This window comes from Oryx dammah, unplaced genomic scaffold, assembly GCF_014754425.2.
Source record: "Oryx dammah isolate SB20612 unplaced genomic scaffold, SCBI_Odam_1.1 HiC_scaffold_26, whole genome shotgun sequence".
Lineage (NCBI taxonomy): Eukaryota > Metazoa > Chordata > Mammalia > Artiodactyla > Bovidae > Oryx > Oryx dammah.
In genome coordinates this window covers 29,916,217-29,941,311 of record NW_024070210.1, presented here as the reverse complement: position 1 = coordinate 29,941,311, position 25,095 = coordinate 29,916,217, and the positions used below count along the sequence as shown (strand labels likewise).

The 25,095-nt window shown below is 37.5% G+C and overlaps 1 protein-coding gene across 2 annotated transcripts in view; it reads left to right on the top strand.

Annotated features, from left to right (window-relative positions):
* Positions 1–25,095, top strand: part of MNAT1 (MNAT1 component of CDK activating kinase) — a 226,251-nt gene that overhangs the window by 50,605 nt on the left and 150,551 nt on the right. For both annotated transcript variants that reach the window (XR_005718673.1, XM_040226320.1), the window contains exons 2-3: positions 8,381–8,533; positions 11,899–11,972. Coding sequence is in view for 1 of the 2 variants with exons in the window: in XM_040226320.1 (XP_040082254.1) it covers positions 8,381–8,533; positions 11,899–11,972 (227 nt within the window). In the remaining variant the exon portion in view is untranslated. The remainder of the gene's footprint in view (positions 1–8,380; positions 8,534–11,898; positions 11,973–25,095) is intronic.

Here is a 25,095-nt window from a genome sequence, read left to right as displayed (position 1 = left end):
TCAGCATTCAAAAAACGAAGATCATGGCATCTGGTCCCATCACTGCATGGCAGATAGATGGGGAAACAATGGAAACAGTGACAGACTTTATTTTCTTGGGCGCCAGAATCACTTCAGATGGTGATTGCAGCCATGAAATTAAAAGATGCTTGCTCAATGGAAGAAAAGTTATGACGAACCTAGACAGCATATTAAGAAGGAGAGACATTACTTTGTCAACAAAGGTCCATCTAGTCAAGGCTATGGTGCAGTAGTCACATGTGGATGTGAGAGTTGGACTATAAAGAAAGCTGAGCACAGAAGAATTGTGGTGTTGGAGAAGACTCTTGAAAGTCCCTTGGACTGCAAGGAGATCAAACCAGTGAATACTAAAGGAGATCCGTCCTGAATATTCATTGGAAGGACTGATGCTGGAGCTGAAACTCCAATACTTTGGCCACCTGATGCGAAGAACTGACTCCTTGGAAAAGACTCTGATGCTGGGAAAGAATGAAGGTGGAAGGAGAAGGGGATGATAGAGGATGAGATGGTTGGATGACATCATCGACTTGATGTACATGAGTTTGAGCAAGCTCTGGGAGTTGGTGATGGCCAGGGAAGCCTGGTGTGCTGCCATCCATGGGGTTGCAAAGAGTTGGACGTGACGGAGCGACTAAACTGAAAATGACTAAATGAAATGTTAAGAGACATTGAGCAAACATTGATAATACTTTTCTTTTAAAGACAAAACCAAAATGAGATTATTGTTTTTCATACTGTTAGGAGCAATTTTAAATTTACAACAAATCAAGAGGAAGGTACAGAGATTTTTCAAATACCCATTGTCAACATCACTCATCAGAATTGTCTTTTTTTTTTTTTTAAACCAAGGATGAACCTATATTGACACATCATTATCACTCAAAGTCCATAGTTTACTTAGGATTCATTCTTGTTGTTTATTCTGTGGGCTTGGACAAAAGTATAATGGCATATGTTCATCATTATAACACCATAAAGTATTTTCACTGCTCTAAAATTATTGTGTCTCCTCTACCACAACCCATGTTGTTTTGATTGTCTCCGTAATTGCATTTCAGCCTTTTGGCTAAGACCAAGTGTATTGTCTCCATAATTTTGCCTTTTCTAAGATGTCTTATAGGTGGAATCTATGTGGGCTTTTCTAATTGATTTCTTTCCTTTAGTAATATACATTTAAGTTTCTCTCGTGTCTTTTCATAGCTTCATAGTTCATTTGTTTTTAGTGCTGAATAATATTCTGTTGTCTGTATATATCATAGTTCGTGTATCCATTTATCTATTGAAGGACATCTTGTTTTTGTTCCAGTTTTGGCAATTATGAACAAAGATTCTATAAACATCTGTGCAGGTGTTTGTGTGAATGCAATTTCACCTTTTTTGATTAAATACCAGGGAGTATAATGGCTGAACTGTATGGTTAGAGCATGCTTTGTTTTATAAGTAACCATCAAACTGTCTTCCAAAGTGACTGTACCATTTTGCATTCCCACCAGCAGTGTATGAGAGTGCCTGTTCCACCATATGTTTATCAACATTTGGTGTTGTCAGAGTATTGCATTTTGGCTATTTTATAATAATAGGTATTAGTGTATATTTCATTGTTGTTTTAATTTGCATTTCTTTTATGCCATGTCATGTGGAATATCTTTTCATGTATTATTTGCCATCTGTATAGAGGCATACCTTGGATATATTGTGGGTTCAGTTCCAGACCACTACAGTGAAGTGAATATTGTAATAAAATGAGTCACGATAATTTTTTGGTTTCCCAATATGCATATAAAAGTTATGTTTACACTGCATTGTAGTCTGTTAAGTGCATAGTAGCAATATGTCTAAAATAGTACATACCCTAATTTAAAAATACTCTATTACTAAAAAATGTTAGCTATCATCTGACAGTGCAGAGTTGCCACAAAGCTTCAATTTGTAAAAAGCACAGCATCTGCAAAGTGAAATAAAGCAGAGCTCTATAAAATGAGGTATGCCTGTATCTTCTGTATCTTCTTTAGTGAGTTGTCTGTTAAGGTTTTTGGTCCACTTTTAAAGAATCTTTTTCCCCCATGTATTTTAGATAACAGTCCTTTATCAGGTATTTTTATTTTTAGTTTCTCTCTTGACATTGTCTTTAGCAGACCAGAAGTTTTAAATTAAAAAATCTAGCTAATCAGTTATATCTTTCATGGATCATGCCTTTGGTGTTGTATCAATAAAGTCATCACCATACCCAAAGTCATATAGCTTTTATCCTGTGTTATACTCTAGGAGTTTTATAATTTTGCATTTTCATTTAGGCGTGTAAGTTAAGTTTGGAGTTAATTTTTTAAGGATGTAAGGCTCAATGGACATGGGTTTGGGTGGACTCCGGGAGTTGGTGATGGACAGAGAGACCTGGCATGCTGTGGTTCATGGGATCGCAAAGAGTCGGACATGACTGAGCGACTGAACTGAAGGTTCATGTATAGATTCATTTATTTTTTCCATGTGGATGTCCAGTTTGTTGAAGAGAATTATATTTGCTTCATTGTATTGCCTTTGCTCTTTGATCAAAGATCAGCTGACTCTATTTATGTGGGTCTACTTCTGGGCTATTTTGTTCCATTGGTCTATTCCTCTGTTCTTTAACCAGTACCACACTGTCTTGATTATTGTAGTTATGAGTAAATTTTGAAGTTAGGTAGCATCCGTTTTCCAACTATGTTCTCCTTCAGTATTATTGTATCTATTCCAGGCTTTTGTTTTTTTATGTAAACTTTAGAATCAGTTCATTGATATCCATACAGTAACTTCCTGTCAATTTGATTTGAATTGCATTGAATCTATAGATTCAGATGGTAAAAACTGACAACTCAAAATACTGACTCTTCCTTTCCATGAACTCTACCTGTGCATGAATATGGAGTATCTCTCCATTGATTTAATTCTTTTTTAATTTTCTTCATGGGACTTTTGTAGTTTTTTCATATAGATTTTGTACATATTTTGTTAGATTTATACTTAAAAGTTCAAACTTTGGGGAGCTAACATAAATGACCAGGAGCTGACTGTGGCTCAGATCATGAGCTCTTTATTGCCAAATTCAGACTTAAGTTGAAGAAAGTGGGGAAAACCACTAGACCATTCAGGTATGACCTAAATCAAATCCCTTATGACTATACAGTGGAAGTGAGAAATAGATTTAAAGGACTAGATCTGATAGACAGAGTGCCTGATGAACTACGGGTGGAGGTTTGTGACAATGTAAAAGGGATAGGAATCAAGACCATCCCCAAGAAAAAGAAATGCAAAAAAGCAAAATGGCTGTCTGAGGAGGCCTTACAAATAGCTGTGAATAGCAGAGAAGCGAAAAGCAAAGGAGCAAAGGAAAGATATACCCATTTGAATGGAGAGTTCCAAAGAATAGCAAGAAGAGATATGAAAGCCTTCCTCAGTGATTGATGCAAAAAAATAGAGGAAAACAATACATGGGAAAGAGTAGCGATCTCTTCAAGAAAATTAGAGATACCAAGGAAACATTTCATGCAAAGATGAGCTCAATAAAGGACAGAAATGTTATGGATCTAACCGAAGCAGAAGATATTAAGAAGAGGTGGCAAGAATACACAGAACTATTCAAAAAAGATCTTCACGACCCAGAGAATCACGATGGTGTGATCACTCACACTCACCTAGAGCCAGACACTCAGGAATGTGAAGTCAAGTGGGCCTTAGGAAGCATCAGTACGAACAAAGCTAGTGGAGGTGATGGAATTCCAGTGGAGCTATTTCAAATACTAAAAGATGATGCTGTGAAAGTGGTGCACTCAATATGCCAGCAAATTTGGAAAACTCAGCAGTGGCCACAGGACTGGAAAGGTCAGTTTTCATTCCAATCGCAAAGAAAGGCAATGCCAAAGAATGCTCAAACTACCGCATAATTGCACTCATCTCACACGCTAACAAAGTAATGCTCAAAATTCTCCAAGCCAGGCTTCAGCAAAACGTGAACTGTGAACTCCAGATGTTCAAGCTGGTTTTAGAAAAGTCAGAGGAACCAGAGATCAAATTGCCAACATCCACGGGATCATGGAAAAAGCAAGAGAGTTCCAGAAAAACATCTATTTCTGCTTTATTGACTATGCCAAAGCCTTTGACTGTGTGGATCACAATAAACTGTGGAAAATTCTGAAAGAGATGGGAATACCAGATCATCTGATCTGCCCCTTGAGCAATCTGTATGCAGGTCAGGAAGCAACAGTTAGAACTGGACATGGAACAACAGACTGGTTCCAAATAGGAAAAAGAGTGCGTCAAGGCTGTATGTTGTCACCATGCTTATTTAACTTCTATGCAGAGTACATCATGAGAAATGCTGGGCTGGAAGAAGCACAGGCTGGAATCAAGATTGCCAGGAGAAATATGAATAACCTCGGATATGCAGATGACACCACCCTTATGGCAGAAAGTGAATAGGAACTAAAGCACCTCTTGATGAAAGTGAAAGAGGAGAGTGAAAAAGTTGGCTTAAAGCTCAACATTCAGAAAAGTAAGATCATGGCATCCGGTCCCATCACTTAATGGCAAATAGATGGGGAAACACTGGGAACAGTGGCTGACTTTATTTTTCTGGGCTGTAGAATCACTGCAGATGGTGACTGCAGCCATGAAATTAAAAGACGCTTACTCCTTGGAAGGAAAGTTATGACCAACCTAGACAGCATATTAAAAAGCAGAGACATTACTTGGTCAACAAAGGTCCGTCTAGTCAATGCTCCGGTTTTCCAGCAGTCATTTATGGATGTGAGAGTTGGACTATAAAGAAAGCTGAACGCCGAAGAATTGATACTTTTAAACTGTGGTGTTGGAGAAGACTCTTGAGAGTCCCTTGGACTGCAGGGAGATCCAACTGGTCCATCCTAAAGGAGATCAGTCTTGGGTGTTCATTAGAAGGACTGATATTGAAGCTGAAACTCCAATACTTTGGCCACCTGATGCGAAGAGCTGACTCATTTGAAAAGACCCTGATGCTGGGAAAGATTGAGGGCAGGAGGAAAAGGGGACGACAGAGGATGAGATGGTTGGATGGCATCACTGACTCAATGGACATGGGTTTGTGTAGACTTAGGGAGTTAGTAATGGACAGGGAGGCCTGGCTGCTGCCGTTCATGGGGTTACAAAGAGTCAGACATGATTTAGCGACTGAAGTGGAACTGGAACATAAATGATACTGTTTTTAATTTCAGATTGTACTTTTTCATTGCTGGGGTATATAGCATAGCAATAGTCTTTTGTATATTGTATTCTCCAACCTTGTCTCCCTGCTACAATTATAATGGATTATTAGTTCTAAGAAGTTTTTCTTTGTTGATTCATTTGGATTTTCTGTACAGACAATCCTGTCATCTGTATGCAGAGAGCTCTGAATTTTTCTTTGCAATCTGTCTGTCCATTATTTCCTTTTCTTGTCTTACTACATTAGGACAAACTTCTAGTGTCATATTGAAAAGGAGTAATGCGAGGATATAGTCTTACTTTGTATTTTACTTTAGTTGAAAAATTTCTAGTTTCTCACCATTAAGTACGATGTTAGCTGTAGGTTTTTTGTATCTAGTCTTTGTCAAAATTTTTAATTGACTTGTTTGCTGTTGAAAAAGAAACAAGTTGATTGAAAATCCTGACAGAGGAATATAAGTGGTTAAGTATTCTTGATAGAAAAAAGAATCTAAAAATAAGTTTTTCAGAGAGGAAAGAAGGCCAGCACCATTCTGGTTTTTAAAAAACAAAAGAAAACCATAAAAACGTCTTTGGGAATGGATAATAACCAAGGATTTAGGCTTTTTCAGCAAATTTTCCTGTGTTCTGCAGAATACAAGATTTTGTTTGAAAAAGTTCCTAGCACTCTTGGAGGCAAAAGATTGCCCACATAACTGTCTTTTGGTTGCTGTGTTGCCAGATGAAGTGAACTAGCAATTAGGAATGTTTTCTTCTGTTTTTTTTTTTCTTTTTTTTTAAGACTAGTTTTCATGTATATAATTTGAACATACATATTTTGTAAATGTGTAAAAAAATATCTGGCCACATAAATGCCGAACTTGACAGTTGTATGTAACGTGTAGGAAGTAAGATATAGAAGAGAAGGAAGTAGCACTTTGAATTCTTTCTCTACATACTTTTATATTTGAACTTAAAAAAGAAATAATTATTTGTTCTTTTAACAATTAAAATCAGAAAGGGAAAAGTTGTATGGGTTGTAGATTATTTAAAATATTTTTAATGCTATTGAAATCTTTATGATTTATTTAGATTAGAATCCTTATGATGTAGATTAGAATTGGAGATGTAGAACTAACTGTGGTAATAAATAATATGAGATTACAATATGACTTTCAGAAATATTGAAGTGTTTTTATTATCTTGTTAACTGAATTACTGAATGGGTCTATTCTCCAAGACCTTGAAATACTATATGGAATATTGATTTCTGTATAATAGCTCAATGATTTTGAGTATTTCAGATAGCTTCTTGCCTATAAACATCTTTATCAGTGTATATATATAGTGTGCTCATTTTCTTTTCTTTTTTTTTGAAGTAAAAAAGGGTAGCTTTATTACTTTGCCAGGCAGAGGGAGACACATGAACTCCAACCTTAAAAAGCCATGTGTCCCAACCCCAGAGGTTTTGATGAAGGGATTCATAACAATGGTTCAAGACAAAATTAGGGTATGTGTAGGGCCTGCACTCTAAAGTGTGCTCAGTTTCAGCTTCTCTAGTTGGATTTAATTTGCTCCAACCACAAAGATTGGGAGAAACGTACCACTCCCAATTTTCCTAATCTCAAGTGAATTTTCTGGGGTTTTGTTGATCTTGAATAATGATGACTGTGAGCTCTGTTCTCCCTTTTAGGGAGTTTTTGCCTGTATTTTTCGATGATTCTCTCCCTGCCCCCATTTTAATATAGAGACATGCCAAGGTCAATGTTAGTGTTTTACTAATAACCAACCTTAAATATTCTTATTTCTCTGTATCATTCTTTCCATTAGTGAACTACGTATTTGGAAGAAATCAACCTTTCCCTTATTAGAATTTGTCTTTTTCCTTCTGTATATGTATTATATATGTATATTTTTGGTGATGTAGAACAAGATAGGTCAAATTCCTGCCTTCCATTCTAATGCAGGTTACACATAAATAAATAAATAACTTCAAATAATGCTAAGAAAGGAATGATTAGGGTTGGTGTGGCCCTTATATACTGTATTGGGCAGTATTACAGCTAGAGGACTACATACCAGTATGTTTAAATGTTTAAAAGTTATAAATCAAGTGACATCTTCTTAGTTACAACACTGCATCCTGAGTTCCCAGGTGCCTCTATCTTTAAGGCCCACAGGCTGAAGTGGCTGCTTGCTCCTGGTCAGCTTTTCACTTGTTAATCTGATTAGTAGGATGGATCTGCTCTGGCTGGGCAGGGATGATTGGGTGGTGCCTGGACCCCTCTAAAACAATATATGAACTAACACTGTCAGTTCCCCCAGGAGTCTCCTACAGAGAGTTAACCTTGCCAACTCCTTTCTTTTCAAACTGAAGACTTCTAAGAAGTTCTAAGCTCTTCCCTAAATTGTACTAGCCAAGAAGAGAGGAAAGAAGAGATGCAGGTATTTGGGAAACTTGGCTTGCCTGGGTAATCACTTTGGTGGATTTAGGGCAGCCAGTTTTAACTGATTAAAAATTTTATAAGTAGCCACTTTTTCTGAGATTTTTCAGGGCAGAAGCTGTGGTGATTTTTCTCCTTTGTGCACATATACGGGGTCAATCTCAGTTCTGTATCCTCTGGCCTGAGGGGCCTCCTTCAGCCAGCACCTCTCTCCTTTTTGAGTAACTTCCACTGACTCAATTGCTTACTGAACTTTAAAGAACTTCCTTACAAGGCTGAAAGTAGGGGAAAGGTCTTTATTTTAGTAATTATGGTATGCAGGGTTCTCTAAAGTGCAGGTCCCTGCCAGGTCTGAGGGTGATAGTGGTCTGAGAGTGGACTTGATCCTAGTCTGCTATTTTATATGCCTCTTTGACTTCTCCCTATCCTGCTATCTGAATCCTCCTAGATCCTAAATCAATTTTCAAAAATTTGTGTATTTCTTTCATTTGTAAGGTTATACTAGTGAACCTTGGATCACCTATGTCTGAAGTAGGCTCTAAATGAAAATGAGCTTTTTTCCTAAAGGTTTTCAATAAAAATTTTAGGTAGTAATGATTAATTTTCCTGTGCCTCCTCTCCCAACCTCAAACAAACACCAAAACCGAAAAAAGGCAAACTGTATACAGACTTATTGCCAATTTGAATACTAGCTTAAAAGTTATGTTGTATTTTTCTCCTTACAGGTGTGAAAGTTGTGTGGATTTACTCTTTGTGAGAGGGGCTGGAAACTGTCCTGAGTGTGGCACTCCACTTCGAAAGAGCAACTTCAGGGTACAGCTCTTTGAAGATCCTACTGTTGACAAGGAAGTTGAGATTCGGAAAAAAGTGCTAAAGATGTAAGTGTTAATGCTTGAATGATTCAGTTCACAAAGATTTTGACAGTTATTTCTATAATTGATGTAATTATTTACTTGTAGAAATGTGGACAGTTTGGCGAGTAAGTATAAATTGATCTATGTATTTGTTCAATGTTAAAAATTTATTAAGTTCTTTAAGAACTCAATGATATTATCTAACCTTTGTTAGAGAAGAGTAACTCTTTTTTATGGAAAAATAATTATTTTTTATTTTCAGCTGCTCTGTGTGGCTTGCAGAACATGAGTTCTTGACTAGGGAATGAACCTCGGCCACAGTAGTGAAAGCAAAGAATCCTAACTACTAGGCCACCAGAGAACTCCCAAAGAGTAAACCTTCTGAATTCATGGCTTCACAATTTATTTGCTTTATTTATTCTTTAATTTAATTAGTAAATATATATTGAGAACCTACTCTGTGCAAACAGTGTTATGCATATTAGGCCTTAAGTGTGAAATGGCTTCCCAGGTGGTGCACCAGTAAAGAATCTGCCTGCCAGAACAGGAAACATAAGAGACTTGGATTCAATCCCTGGGTTGAGAAGATCCCCAGGAAACTCACTCCAATATTCTTGCCTGGAAAGTCCAAGGGACAGAGGAGCATGGCAGGCTACAGTCCATGGAGTTGCAAGGAGTCGGACGTGACTGAGTGAGCATGCGTGCATGCACACACACACGTATGAAATGAGTGTAATAGCTACATACCTTGCTCTTGTAATGCTTACAGTATAGTAGCTTGGATAGCATTAAAATAGGCAAACAAAAGAAATATGTGATTATCAGTTCAATTCAGTTCAGTCACTCAGTCGTGTCCAACTCTTTGCAACCCCATGAATCGCAGCACTCTTGGCCTCCCTGTTCATCACCAACTCCTGGAATTCACTCAAACTTACATCTATTGAGTCGGTGATGCCATCCAGCCATCTCATCCTCTGTCGTCCCCTTTTCCTCCTGCCCCCAATCCCTCCCAACATCAGAGTCTTTTCCAATGAGTCAGCTCTTCTCATGAGGTGGCCAAAGTATTGGAGTTTCAGCTTCAGCATCATTCCTTCCAAAGAAATCCCAGGGCTAATCTCCTTCAGAATGGACTGGTTGGATCTCCTTGCAGTCCAAGGGACTCTCAGGAGTCTTCTCCAACACCACAGTTCAAAAGCATCAATTCTTCAGCGCTCAGCTTTCTTCACACTCCAACTCTCGCATCCATACATGACCACTGGAAAAACCATAGCCTTGACTAGATGGACATTTGTTGACAAAGTAATGTCTCTGCTTTTCAGTATGCTATCTAGGTTGGTCATAATTTTCTTCCAAGGAGTAAGTGTCTTTTAATTTCATGGCTGCAGTCACCATCTGCAGTGATTTTGGAGCCCCCCAAAATAAAGTGTGACACTGTTTCCACTGTTTCCCCATCTATTTCCCATGAAGTGATTGATGGGACCGGATGCCATGATCTTTGTCTTCTGAATGTTGAGCTTTAAGCCAACTTTTTCACTCTCCTCTTTCACTTTCATCAGGAAGCTTTTTAGTTCCTCTTTACTTTCTGCCATAAAGGTGGTGTCATCTGCATATAGGAGGTGATTGATATTTCTCCTGGCAAGATTGATTCCAGCTTGTGCTTCTTCCAGTCCAGCGTTTCTCATGATGTACTCTGCATAGAAGTTAAATAAGCAGGGTGACAATATACAGCCTTGACATACTCCTTTTCCTATTTGGAACCAGTCTGTTGTTCCATGTCCAGTTCTAACTGTTGCTTCCTGACCTGCATACAGATTTCTCAGGAGGCAGGTCAGGTGGTCTGGTATTCCCATCTCTTTCAGAATTTTCCACAGTTTATTGTGATCCACACAAAGACTTTAGCATAGTCAGTAAAGCAGAAATAGATGTTTTTCTGGAACTCTCTTGCTTTTTCGATAATCCACTGGATGTTGGCAATTTGATCTCTGGTTCCTCTGCCTTTTCTAAAACCAGCTTGAACATCTGGAAGTTCACAGTTCATGTATTGCTGAAGCCTGGCTTGGAGAATTTTGAGCATTACTTTCCTAGCATGTGAGATGAGTGCAATTGTGCAGTAGTTTGAGCATTCTTTGGCATTGCCTTTCTTTGGGATTGGAATGAAAACAGCTTTTCCAGTCCTGTGGCCACTGCTGAGTTTTCCAGATTTGCTGGCGTATATGTGATTATAAATTGGGAAAAATGCTGTGAAGTTAGGGACTAAATATTGTTGTGAGTTAGTGATGTTAGGTAAGACCCAAGGAAGTAACATCCGTTATTGAAAGCTATTAGGGAAAATTAGGGTAGCTACAATTTATTTTGATACATCTCTCTGTATGTATATGGGTACGTAAATATTTCTAGTGTTCCTTTTCTCTTATGATTTAATTTTTTACTTTTTGTTAATAGTTTTAAATTTTATTTTATCTCTCCTTTTGTTGTAAGCCACTTTGTTACTTTTTAGGTTATGGTTAGAATTAATATCTATCTGTCTATCTAGGTGGTCTACATTTCAACTTTGTTCACTGGTTTTTTAGCAGCATCTTTCTGGGTACTTTATCAATAATCCAAGTTGCTCTTTTATTTTTTGGATTACTTCTTGGAGATAGTCTCTCTTAGATTCTTTTTGTTTTTTTGTTTATTTTAAATTTATTTATTTATAACTGGAGGATAGTTGCTTTATCATGTTGTGTTGGTTTCTGCCATATATCAACATAAATCAGCCATAGGTAGGTTCTCTTAGATTCTTATCTTTTATCATTAAGCCCTTTGATATTCTAACTTTTCACAGGCACATTACATTATTTATAGATTTTTTTCCTTTCTTTTTTGCCTTGTGAGATCTTAGTTCCTCAACCAGGGATCAGATGTGTGCCTTCTGTATTGCAAGCACAGAGTCTTCACTCTTGGGCCACCAGAAAAGTTCCACATTGTATATAAGTTTTCTTTATCTAGCATTCTTTAGATTATAACGGTCATGAAAAATAGGAAGGTGTCCTCTTTCTGGAAATTAGTGAATCTATTTATTAGAAGTAAACAATATAAAAAACCAAATATTCCAATGATAGACCTGTTTAAGCTCATTTCCCATTTCTTCAGTGTTCTAATTTCTTTATTTTCCCCTTGTCTTAGGATTTTACATATTGTTCCATTCTCTTCACTCTACTCCTTCTCTGTAGTCAAAAGAATTTTAAAATAACATTCTTGGTCTAGTTACAGACCTGGTGTCAAGAAAACTGTTTTACACCATAAGCAGTTCTTTTTTATTTATCATGTATGAATTAGGTAAGAACAAACCAGTGAGATGATATTAAAAGCAAGTGACACGTAATATGTTCATTTTTTTCTTCTTAAAGATACAATAAAAGGGAAGAAGACTTTCCTAGTCTAAGAGAATATAATGATTTCCTGGAAGAAGTGGAAGAAATTGGTATGTTTTTAATGCTCGTACTTTGCTTTGCTAGCCTGTGTGCTTTTATCTTTTAGATGCCTAAGAGAATATCTCATATAAAAGTCTCTGACAAATTTTGTTGTGGTAGTTGATGTAACCTAATTACTTTCCATTGTACCTAAAAGACACACTTAAGTAATAAACATTTTGTCTTAGGGAAAATATGATGAATAGAGGTACTTCTACTTTATAGCTGGAAAGAAAGGTATATATATGTGTATATATTTTCTGTATGTTGATGATGTATTAGAATAAATGAGAAAAATACTCAGTTTTAAAAAATAGAATTTCCATTATCAGTATCTATGGTGATTAAAGCCATAAGTTGTTTATTCATCATTTATGATTCTGTGCATGCAGTAATTTGAAAATACTATGAAGTAGTTGAATGTTAAGTGACATTCTGTTATTCAGTGTTACTGTAGAATCAGAAGGTAGAGTAATCTTAGTGTTTATTCTTTCTCTTGTGATTAGTCTAAAAGAAGCTTTCATCAAAAGAAAGTACTGTTTGTTTTTTTTTTAATTTAAAAATTTATTTATTTTTAATCGAAGGATAATTGTTTTACAGTATTGTGTTGATTTCTGCCATACATCAACATGCATCAGCCATAAGTATACATATGTCCCTCCTGTTTCTGTTTTCTTAAATAAGATTTTAGAGATGCTACAAAGTCTGAAATTGCTAAATATCAATTAAACTTGCCATAATTATTATTACTTAATCTAGGTTTGGAAATAATACAGAAGTTATAGACTATGAAAATTAGAACAAGACCAAGAGAATTAAATAATTATCTTTTTATTCTGTTCTCAAACCTGAGAGCCAAGCTATACTCACATTATTTCTTAAAATAGAATTATAATATTTATTATTCTGTAAAATATTTATATACGGTAAATTTTTTAGACAATTCTAATTTCTGAGGAATAGAGTATTCTAATTCTTTTCATTTCTGTATTAACTGAGAAAAACTCAAAATCTTTTATTTTGACTGTTACTGAAACTTTTCTAAAATACTACTTTTATTTATTATATCATAGCTAGTAGCCCATACAGAACGTAATTTAGCCTCTTTTATGGTATCTTTTAGTGCCTTGGAACCATTGCTTTTTTATTCTAATTGTATTCATTGTACTTTGTATGTAATCTTAGCAACCCTGAATGGCTATAGATTTTAGCTAAAAAGATGATAGATTTGGGAGTGCTAAGGTAAAGTTGGATATAGACTGAGAAAATGAACTGAAAATAAATCTGCAAAAATGGGCAAGTGTGCAGGTATGTAGAAATCTGGCTGTACTTAGATATTTGGTTTAGGACAGGCAGTTGGACAACAAGCAGTAAGACACTCAGCTTACATTTATTCTAAATGTAATGTGACTAGTCAAAAGTCTAGGCAGGCAATGAAGGGAGAGGAGATTATAGGTGTCACAGAGCAAGTTGAATTTATGGTCACAAATTCAAGCAGTCAGGTAAGATAAATAAAATAAACTGATAGACCAAGAAGGAGGGGAAGATGGGATCTTGATTCTGGAACAAGATTTTGGTTGAGCCATGATTTTGAAAACTACATTTTTGGTTTTTTTGCTGTGACATTAATTAATTTGGAGATATGAACCACCTGAGGGGCTGTAGGTAAAGTCATGTCCAGAAGTGGGAGGTAGGAATGACAGGTAAGAGCAAATCTGAATATTAGGGCTTACAATGCTGTCATTTTTTTTCTTTACTGGATAAGGAAACTAGCCCAGAACATTTAATTTGAAAGTGATTCTGCTAATATGTATATTCATGAAGGACTAACTTTAGTTGCAGTATGTTGACACTCTCTTAACCAAATTCTGCTTAGTTGACTTATTGGAGTAACTGATATTTCCCAGTCCTTCTATAACATGAACTAACTGATGATTGAAGCATAATCAGTGTATAATGTATCCTGTCCATTAGAAGATGTCTTTAAGTATACTTCTGTACTTCTCTCACCAGTTCATTTATATATAAAGTTGATTGCATAGGTAATCAAACCTTCTTATGCCAGTTGTACTTCTTAATTGTAATTAAGTAGTTTGTAAGACTGGAAAAATTATAGAACTTTAGAAGGATTCTATTTCTGAAGTCCTTGGTCCACTTGAAAAAAATGGGAACTGAACAATATAGATAACACTTATGGTTTATACAAGAAGGAAGCAGAATTCCCATTAAAAACTGTACCTTAACTGTGTGTTATTACATTAGAGAGTGACTGTACACTTAGTGCATATGGTTTAAGTTAAAATAAAGTGTTCAAGGAGTGTGTATATATGTTTCACCTCTTTGGCAGACTTTTTAAGTAATCCACTACTGATCCTGATCATGTTGGACAAAGAGCAGTTCTTTTGCATTTGAAAATATTGATGAAGTTTGAGACCTAGCCTCATGGACTCATAGTTTATTTTCTGAACTTCAGCTCAATTCAGCAAATATTGTTCTCTGTGAATTATTTACTTGCTGAGAATATATGATATTTGTGTTCAATAAGTTCATATTCTAAAGAGGGAGATAATTATGAAATTATAATTTAATGTGAAGGTAGTATGGGCATTTATTTATAAAGTATTTCAGGAATATACATAGCAAAACAATTCAGCATTAGGAAGTAGAGGTAAAGTTTGAACCACAGAACACACAGTCTTAAAAGATTAATAGTTTGCCAGGTAGAAAGAGGATGGAGAATGTTTGTAGCAAAGACAAAGTCACAGAAATACATGTTGAGCATGTTGGATAATGTCAATTCAGTTCAGTCGCTCAGTCGTGTCTGACTCTTTGTGACCACATGAATCGCAGCACGAAAGGCCTCCCTGTCCATCACCAACTCCCGGAGTTCATTCAAACTCACGTCCATCGAGTCGATGATGCCATCCGGCCATCTATCGAGTCGGTGATGCCATCCGGCCATCTCATCCTCTGTTGTCCCCTTCTCCTCCTGCCCCCAATCCCTCCCAGCATCAGAGTCTTTTCCAGTGAGTCAACTCTTCGCATGAGGTGGCTACAGTACTGGAGTTTCAGCTTTAACATCATTCCTTCCAAAGAAATCCCAGGGCTGATCTCCTTCAGAATGGACTGGTTGGATCTCCAAGGGACTCTCAAGAGTCTTCTCCAACACCACAGATCAAAAGCATCAATTCTTCGGCGCTCAGCCTTCTTCACATCCATACATGACTACTGGAAAAGCCATAGCCTTGACTAGACGGACCTTAATCAGCAAAGTAATATCTCTGCTTTGGAATATGCTATCTAGGTTGGTCATAACTTTTCTTCCAAGGAGTAAGCGTCTTTTAATTTCATGGCTGCAGTCACCATCTGCAGTGATTTTGGAGTCCCCCAAAATAAAGTCTGACACTGTTTCTACTGTTTCCCCGTCTATTTCCCATGAAGTGATGGGACCAGATGCCATGATCTTCGTTTTCTGAATGTTGAGCTTTAAGCCAACTTTTTCACTCTCCTCTTTCACTTTCATCAAGAGGTGTTTTAGTCCCTCTTCACTTTCTGCCATAAGGGTGGTGTCATCTGCATATCCGAGGTTATTCATATTTCTCCTGGCAATCTTATTCCAGCTTGTGTTTCTTCCAGTCCAGCATTTCTCATGATGTACCCTGTATAGAAGTTAAATAAGCATGGTGACAACATACAGCCTTGACGTACTCCTTTTCCTATTTGGAACCAGTCTGTTGTTCCATGTCCAGTTCTAACTGTTGCTTCCTGACCTGCATACAGATTTCTTAAGAGGCAGGTCAGGTGGTCTGGTATTCCCATCTCTTTCAGAATTTTCCACAGTTTATTGTGATCCACACAGTCAAAGGCTTTGTCATAGTCAATAAAGCAGAAATAGATGTTTTTCTGGAACTCTCTTGCTTTTTCCATGATCCAGCAGATGTTGGCAATTTGATCTCTGGTTCCTCTGACTTTTCTAAAACCAGCTTGAACATCAGGGAGTTCACGGTTCACGTATTGCTGAAGCCTGGCTTGGAGAATTTTGAGCATTACTTTCCTAGCATGTGAGATGAGTGCAATTGTGCAGTAGTTTGAGCATTCTTTGGCATTGCCTTTCTTTGGGATTGGAATGAAAACTGACCTTTTCCAGTCCTGTGGCCACTGCTGAGTTTTCCAAATTTGCTGGCATATTGAGTGCAGCACTTTCACAGCATCATCTTTCAGGATTTGAAACAGCTCAACTGGAATTCCATCACCTCCACTAGCTTTGTTCGTACTGATGCTTTCTAAGGCCCACTTGACTTCACGTTCCAGAATGTGTGGCTCTAGATGAGTGATCACATCATTGTGATTATCTTGGTCGTGAAGATCCTTTTTGTACAGTTCTTCTGTGTATTCTTGCCACCTCTTCTTAGTATTTTCTACTTCTGTTAGGGCCAGACCATTTCTGTCCTTTATTGAGCCCATCTTTGCATGAAATGTTCCCTTGGTATCTCTAATTTTTTTGAAGAGATCTCTAGTCTTTCCCATTCTGTTCTTTTCCTCTATTTCTTTGCATTGATCGCTGAAGAAGGCTTTCTAATCTCTTCTTGCTATTCTTTGGAACTCTGCATTCAGATGCTTATATCTTTCCTTTTCTCCTTTGCTTTTCGCTTCTCTTCTTTTCACAGCTATTTGTAAGGCCTCCCCAGACAGCCATTTTGCTTTGTTGCATTTCTTTTCCATGGGGATGGTCTTGATCCCTGTCTCCTGTACAATGTCACGAACCTCATTCCATAGTTCATCAGGCACTCTATCTATCAGATCTAGGCCCTTAAATCTATTTCTCACTTCCACTGTATAATCATAAGGGATGTGATAGGTCATACCTGAATGGTCTAGCGGTTTTCCCTACTTTCTTCAATTTGAGTCTGAATTTGGTAATAAGGAGTTCATGATCTGAGCCACAGTCAGCTCCCGGTCTTGTTTTTGTTGACTGTATAGAGCTTCTCCATCTTTGGCTGCAAAGAATATAATCAATCTGATTTTGGTGTTGACCATCTGGTGATGTCCATGTGTAGAGTCTTCTCCTGTGTTGTTGAAAGAGGGTGTTGCCTATGACCAGTGCATTTTCTTGGCAAAACTCTATTAGTCTTTGCCCTGCTTCATTCGATATTCCAAGGCCAAATTTGCCTGTTACTCCAGGTTTTCTTGACTTCCTACTTTTGCATTCCAATCCTCTATAATGAAAAGGACATCTTTTTTGGGTTTTAGTTCCAATCTGCTATAGGTAGATAGAACCAGGGGAGTGACTAACAGACTGGACCTGGGTTAATGAGGGCTTTGTAAGCTAGATTGTAAGGGTTAAGATTTTATTCCGTGGCTAGTAGAGAGGCAGCAGAATATTGTGGTGAAAGTGAAAACTGAAAGTGAAAGTCACTAGGTCGTGTCTGAGTCTTTGCAACCCCATGGAATATATAGTCCATGGAATTCTCTAGGCCAGAATACTGGAGTGGGAGGCCTTTCCCTTCTCCAGGGAATCTTCCCAACCCAGGGATCAAACCCAGGTCTTCCACACTGCAGGCAGATTTTTTACCAGCTGAGCCACAAGGGAAACCCAAATATTGTGGTACTGATGTGGAATACTGACAGGAGATAACGTGAGGCTGTGAAACTATTTTTAGGGGCAGCAGCAACAATTTGGGTAAGTGCTTAGAGTAGGTTTCAGTATTGACCATCTGGTGATGTCCATGTGTACATCAGTACCACAAGAGAAGACTGTACATGTCGATATCACCAGATGGTCAATAGTGAAGTCAGATTGATTATATTCTTTGCAGCCAAAGATGGAGAAGCTCTATACAGTCAGCAAAAATGAGATTGGGAGCTGACTGTGGCTCAGATCATGAACTCTTTATTGACAAATTCAACCTTAAATTGAAGAAAAGTGGGGAAAACCACTAGACCATTCAGGTATAACCTAAATCAAATCCCTTACGATTAGACAGTGGAAATAACAAATAGATTTAAGGGAGTAGATCTGATAGATTGCCTGATGAACTGTGGACAGAGGTTCCTGACATTGTACAGGAGACAGGGATCAAGACCATCCCCAAGAAAAAGAAATGCAAAAAAGCAAAACGGTTGTTTGAGGAAGCCTTACAAATAGTTGTGAAAAGAAGGGAAGTGAAAGACAGAGAAGAAAAGGAAAGATATACGCATTTTAATGCAGCGTTCCAAAGAATAGCAAGGAGAGATTAGAAAGCCTTCCTCAGCGATCAGTGCAAAGAAATAGAGGAAAACAACAGAATGGGAAAGACTAGAGATCTCTTCAAGAAAATTAGAGATACCAAGGGAACATTTCATGCAAAGATGGGCTCGATAAAGGACAGAAATGGTCTGGACCTAACAGAAGCAGAAGATATTAAGAAGAGGTGGCAAAATACACAAAAGAACTATACAAAAAAGATCTTCACGACCCAGATAATCACGATGGTGTGATCCCTCACCCAGAGCCAGACATCCTGGAATGTGAAGTCAATGGACCTTAGGAAGCATCACTATGAACAAAGCTAGTGGAGGTGATGGAATTCCAGTTGAGCTGTTTCAGATCCTCAAGGATGATGCTGTGAAAGTGCTGCATTCAATATGCCAGCAAATTTTGAAAACTCAGCAGTGGCCACAGGACTGGAAAAGCTCAGTTTTCATTCAAGGCCAAAGAATGCTCAAACTGCTGCACAACTGCACTCATCTCACATGCTAGTAAAATAATGCTCAAAATTCTGCTAGTCAGGCTTCAACAATACATGAACCATGAACTTCCAGATGTTCAAGTTGGTTTTAGAAAAGGCAGAGGAACCAGAGATCAAATTGCCAATATCCGTTGGATTATTGAAAAACAAGAGTTCCAGAAAAACATCTACTTTTGCTTTATTGACAATACAAAGCCTTTAACTCTGTGGATCATAACAAACTGTGGAAAATTCTGAAAAAGATGGGAATTCTAGACCACTTGACCTGCCTCTTGAGAAATCTGTATGCAGGTCAGGAAGACAGTTAGAACTGGACATGGAATAACAGACTAGTTCCAAATAGGAAAAGGAGTACGTCAAGTCTGTGTATTGTCACGCTGCTTGTTTAACTTATATGCAGAGTACATCATGAGAAATGCTGGGGTGCATGAAGCAGAGGCTGGAATCAAGATTACCAGGAGTAATATCAATAACCTCAGATATACAGATGATAGCACCCTATGGCAGAAAGCCTAGAAGAAGTAAAGATCCTCTTGATGCAAGTGAAAGAGGAGAGTGAAAACGTTGGCTTAAAGCTCAACATTCAGAAAAGTAAGATCATGGCATCCGATTCCATCACCTCATGGGAAATAAATGGGGAAACAGTGACAGACTGTTTTCTTGGCCTCCAAAATCACTGAAGATGGTGACTACAGCCATGAGATTAAAAGGACACTTGCTCCTTGGTAGTAAACGCATGATGAACCTAGACAGCATATTAAAAAGCATTACTTTGCTAACAAAGATGCGTCTAGTCAAAGCTATGGTTTTTGCAGTAGTCACCAAAGGATGTCAGAGTTGGACTATAAAGAGAGCTGAGCGCTGAAGAATTGATGGCTTTGAACTGTGGTGTTGGAGAAGACTCTTGCACTTCTTGGACTTGAGGGTCCCTTGGACTGCAAGGAGTTCCAACAAGTCCATCATAAAGGAGATCATTCCAGAGTTTTCAAAGAAAGGTCTGATGCTGAAGCTGAATCTCCGGTACTTTGGCCACCTGATGCAAAGAACACACTTGTTGGAAAAGATCCTGATGCTGGGAAAGACTGAAGGTGGGAGGGGAAGGGGACAACAGAGGATGAGGTCATTGGATGGCTTCACCGACACAGTGGACATGAGTTTGAGTAAACTCTGGGAGTTGGTGATGGACAGGGAGGCCTGGCGTGCTGCAGTCCATGAGGTTGCAAAGAGTTGGACATGACTGAGCGACTGAACTGAACTGAACTTACCTTACTGTCTGAGTCACCAGGGAAGAACAAACTAGAATAGGTAGTAACTGAGAGAGATAGTTAAAAGGGATGTTTTAGAGCTAGAGTATTTGAGTGAATAATTTCATGTGTATAGGCTAGGATGAATTGCAGTTATTCTTACCTTGAGCAGTTGTATGGTATTAATCTAGAAAATAAAAGTGGGAGAAGTGGCATTATTTTTTACTGTTTTGTTGGGAGGAGAGTATGGAAATGAGGGAAAGACCAGTTTCTGCCCTTTTAAGTTTTGTTAGGGTGTGACTCCCACCATTTACTTAAGTGTCATTGTTCTGATTGTTATGGTATAAATAAAAGTTTTTTTTTAAGACTTCCTTTTAAAATCTTGTTTCAGTAGCTGTTTATTTTTTGTCTTATTCATTCTTTTAAAGATGGTTAGTTAGATGTTTGTGATATCTGTATTGACTATCTCTGTGTTAATCAAAAGCATAGTTTTCACAACTCTTGGGATAGGTATTTTAATCTATTTTGCATATGGAGAGGAGCCACAGAGAGTTTAACTGTTGTTCTGGAGATCACATTGTTAATATATAATGTAGCCAGACTTTGAACATAGGTTTTCCTAACTCATACAGCCCATCAAAGTACTTGGTAGTCTGAGACTAGTTAATAGCCTGAGTCTAGAATATGGAGTGCTGATTAGTAGAAGAGTTGCAGAAGACAAAAATCTACATATTGGAGCTATAATTTTGAAGGATGTTAAAGAAGTTTGGTAGGAAGGAAGATAGGAAGGTGCTATTGAGGTTAGAGTGAAAAGAATAAAGTTGGTAGGATGGCTAAGGAGTCATTGTTTGAGGATTTATAAATTAGGGATCAGTCACTGTTATAGAAATTCATTATGAACCCTTTGAATATGATGAATATAAAAAGTTTAGAACACTATAATTTTGAGTAGTGGCATAAAAAATTACAATAGAAGGGGGCACACATGAAGATGGACTTTCTTATAGCTTTGACAATGGGCCCTTTTCTGTGGTTATGACAATCTAAACATAAAAATTCTTGTTCCTTTTGGCCTCAGGGATTATCTCAAAAGTTTGTCCTTAGTTTCATAATAAACATATTATTCTTTTGGTTTAGGGTATTTTTGTTTTAAAAGGGTGAGAATGTCCTAAGGGCTTTAATTATGAATTCTGGATGTCAAAAGGACTGCAGAATTGCACTTAAATAACATTAAATCTTTCAGAAAATACAGTAGGTTTTTTGTTGACTTTTAATACTTGACTGAAGACAGGTCAACATCTGAGCTAAGCCAGTAACCAGGATAGATAAAAGACCAAATAATTGTTATAGAAAATTCTTTTCTTTCTTCTAAGCTCTTATACCAGTCTGCTTCATTGTATCATGAATGAGACTCGCCTCATCTGATGTTTTCAAACTTGTAATCCACTTTTAGTGTTTTTCTCTCTCTTTTTGTTTTTTAAAGGAAGAGATTTGTATTACTTATGATTATGGTTTGCATCTATTATATTGTTATTACCTTTGCTTTCTAAATTAAAAAAATGAAATAAACAAATTGGTTATTTGCATTTTGTTAAAATTCATAAAATTTTTAATAAGCATAAAATAGAAGTTATCTATAACAGATCAGTTTCACTTAGAATTTAACTTTACTATTTCTAATTTCTATTTAATGAGAAGTTTTATTCAGCGCATTGTCTAGCTTGATGATAAATTGTAATATTTTTAAATTGCTCTAAACATTCTAATGAAGTTCAACATAGGATATCAACTTGATTAACTTTTGTCAGTAGATTCATGCCATAAGAAACAAAGATTATTCTTTCCCTGTAGTTTCTCATTTGCTTAGTTTGCCTTTCTAAATAATTCAATTTTATAATTTTAAAGGTCATTTAAATTCAATCTGTGTTTATAAAGATAATGATAAATATTAGCATTGATTTCTTTGTTATTTTAGTGCTTTGGAGATATGATTGATATGCAATATTATATTAGTTTCAGGTGTACAGCTTAGTGATTCCATATTTTTATGTATTATGAAGTGATCATTGCAATAAGACCAGTTACCATCTTACTATAGAAAGTAATTACAGTATTATTGACTATACCCACTCCAGTACTGTTGCCTAGAAAACCCCATGGATGGAGGAACATGGTAGGCTACAGTCCATGGTTTCGCAAAGAGTCAGACACAACTGAGTGACTTCACTTCACTGACTGTGTTCCCTATGTACATTACATCCCTGTGACGTATAACTTATTTTAAACTGAAGTTTGTACTTCGTTATCCATTCTACCTGTTTTGTCTATCCCTTCCATACCCATATTGGTTTATTTTTTTTCCTCTTGTAAAATTCAGCAAGCATTTCTTGAGCTCTTACCAGATGTTTCTTTTTTTAATAGACTTTATTTTTTAGAGCAGTTTTAGATTCACAGAAAAATTAAATGAAATGTGCGGAGAGTTCCCTTAAACCCCTTGTACCTCACATACACACAGACTCCCCCACTATCTGCATACCTACCTGAATGACAAATTTGTTATAATCAATGAACCTCCATTAACATATTGTCATCTCCCAAGGTCCATAGTTTACATTAGGGTTTACTCTTGACATTGTACGTTTTCTGGGTTTGGATATATATAATGGCATGTGTCCTCCGTTATAGTATTGTACAGAATAGCTTTAGTACCCTGAAACTCCTCTGTGTTCTGCTTATTTGTCCCTTCCCCTCAGTCCTTGGCAACCACTGATCTTTTTACTTTTTTACAAAAAGTAGTTTTGCTTTTTTTAGGGTGTCAGTTGAAATCATACAGTGTGTAGCCTTATCAGTTGCCTTAGTAATATATGTTTAAGTTTCCTCTATGTCTTTTCATGGTTTGATGCGCTGTGCTCAGTTGTGTCTGACTCTTTGTGACCCCATGGACTGTAGCCTGCCAGGTTCCTCTGTCCATGGGATTTTCCAGGCAAAAATACTGGAGTGGATTGCCATTCCTCCTCTGGGGGATCTTCCTGACCCAGAGATTGAACCTGCATTTCTGGCATCTCCTGCATTGGCAGGCAGATTCTTTACCACTGCACCACCTGGGCTAACCCTTTGATAGCTTCTTATTATTTGGTGCTTAATAATATCTCATTGTCTGGATATACTCTAGTTTATTTATCTTCTCAGACTACTGAAGGACATCTTGGTTGTTTCAGCAATGATGAATAAAGCCGCTGTAAACATTCATATGCAGGATTTTGTGTGGACATGGTTTTTAACTCCTTTGGATAAATATCAAGCAGTGCAGTTGCAGGATTGTATGATAAGAGTATGTTTCATTTTGTAAGAAACTCTCAAATTGCTTTCTAAAGTGCTATGCCATTTTGCATTCCCACTGCAGTGTATGCGTATTCCTGTTGCTCCATATCCTTGCCAGCATTTGATGTCATCATGTAGGAGCATGGATTAAAGCAGATTATTTAGGGTAGATCAGACCTGCTTATAGGTCAAGCTAGAGGAAGCAGTTGTAAGTAATTGGAGAAGGAATTGAAGGGCTAATAATAGAAGCATAAAGATTAGAGAAATCCAAGGGAGATCTGGATTGAATTTTGGAATAGGAGAGACAGTGATGAGGACCCGTCTTAAGATGAGCTTATATTAACACTGAAAGGAGTATGGCAGTGGGTGGTACTTTAAAATATGAGTTTATATTCATATAAATTAAAAACATTTTTTGTTCAAAGATTTTAAATTTATGTATGTAAACTTAGAAGGGAGTTCAGTTCAGTTGCTCAGTCGTGTCCAACTATTTGTGACCCCGTGAATTGCAGCACGCCAAGCCTCCCTGTCCATCACCAACTCCCAGAGTTCACTCAGACTCACATCCATTGAGTCAGTGATGCCATCCAGCCATCTCAATCCAGCCATCTCATCCTCTGTCTTCCCCTTCTCCTCCTGCCCCCAATCCCTCCCAGCATCAGAGTCTTTTCCAGTGAGTCAACCCTTCGCATGAGGTGGCCAAAATACTAGAGTTTCAGCTTTAGCATCATTCCTTCCAAAGAACACCCAGGACTGATCTCCTTCAGAATGGACTGGTTGGATCTCCTTGCAGTCCAAGGGACTCTCAGCAGTCTTCTCCAACACCACAGTTCAAAAGCATCAATTCTTCAGCGCTCAGCTTTCTTCACACTCCAACTCTCGCATCCATACATGACTACTGGAAGAAACCATAGCCTTGACTAGACGGACCTTTGTTGGCCAAGTAATGTCTCTGCTTTTGAATATGCTATCTAGGTTGGTCATAATTTTCTTCCAAGGAGTAAGTGTCTTTTAATTTCATGGCTGCAGTCACCATCTGCAGTGATTTTGGAGCCCCCCAAAATAAAGTGTGACACTGTTTCCACTGTTTCCCCATCTCTTTCCCATGAAGTGATGGGACCAGATGCTATGATCTTTGTTTTCTGAATGTTGAGCTTTAAGCCAGCTTTTGCACTCTCCTCTTTCACTTTCATCAAGAGGCGCTTTAGTTCCTCTTCACTTTCTGCCATAAGGGTGGTGTCATCTGCATACTTGAGGTTATTGATATTTCTCCCGGCAATCTTGATTCCAGCTTGTGCTTCTTCCAGCCCAGCATTTCTCATGATGTACTCTGCATAGAAGTTAAATAAGCATGATGAGAATATACAGCCTTGACGTACTCCTTTTCCCATTTGGAACCAGTCTGTTGTTCCGTGTCCAGTTCTAACTGTTGCTTCCTGACCTGCATATAGGTTTCTCAAGAGGCAGATCTGGTGGTCTGGTATTCCCATCTCTTTCAGAATTTTCCACAGTCTATTGTGATCCACACAGTTAAAGGCTTTGTCATAGTCAATAAAGCAGAAATAGATGTTTTTCTGGAACTCTCTTGCTTTTTCGATGATCCAGAAGGAAGTTTATAATTAAAAGTATTTATAATTAAAATCACTTTGAATTAGAATTATAAAAAGATAGTTCTAACTTACTGAAAGTTTATCTCCTTTCTGAACATGTTTCAGTGGCTTCTCTTACTCAACTGTTTCAGTCTTCAGTTTTGGAGCCAGATTATCCTTTACCTTCCCTGTTAGGTTTCGACTCATATGTTGCATGCTTTTCCAGATCTAGACTATATGGGAAGTGATTCA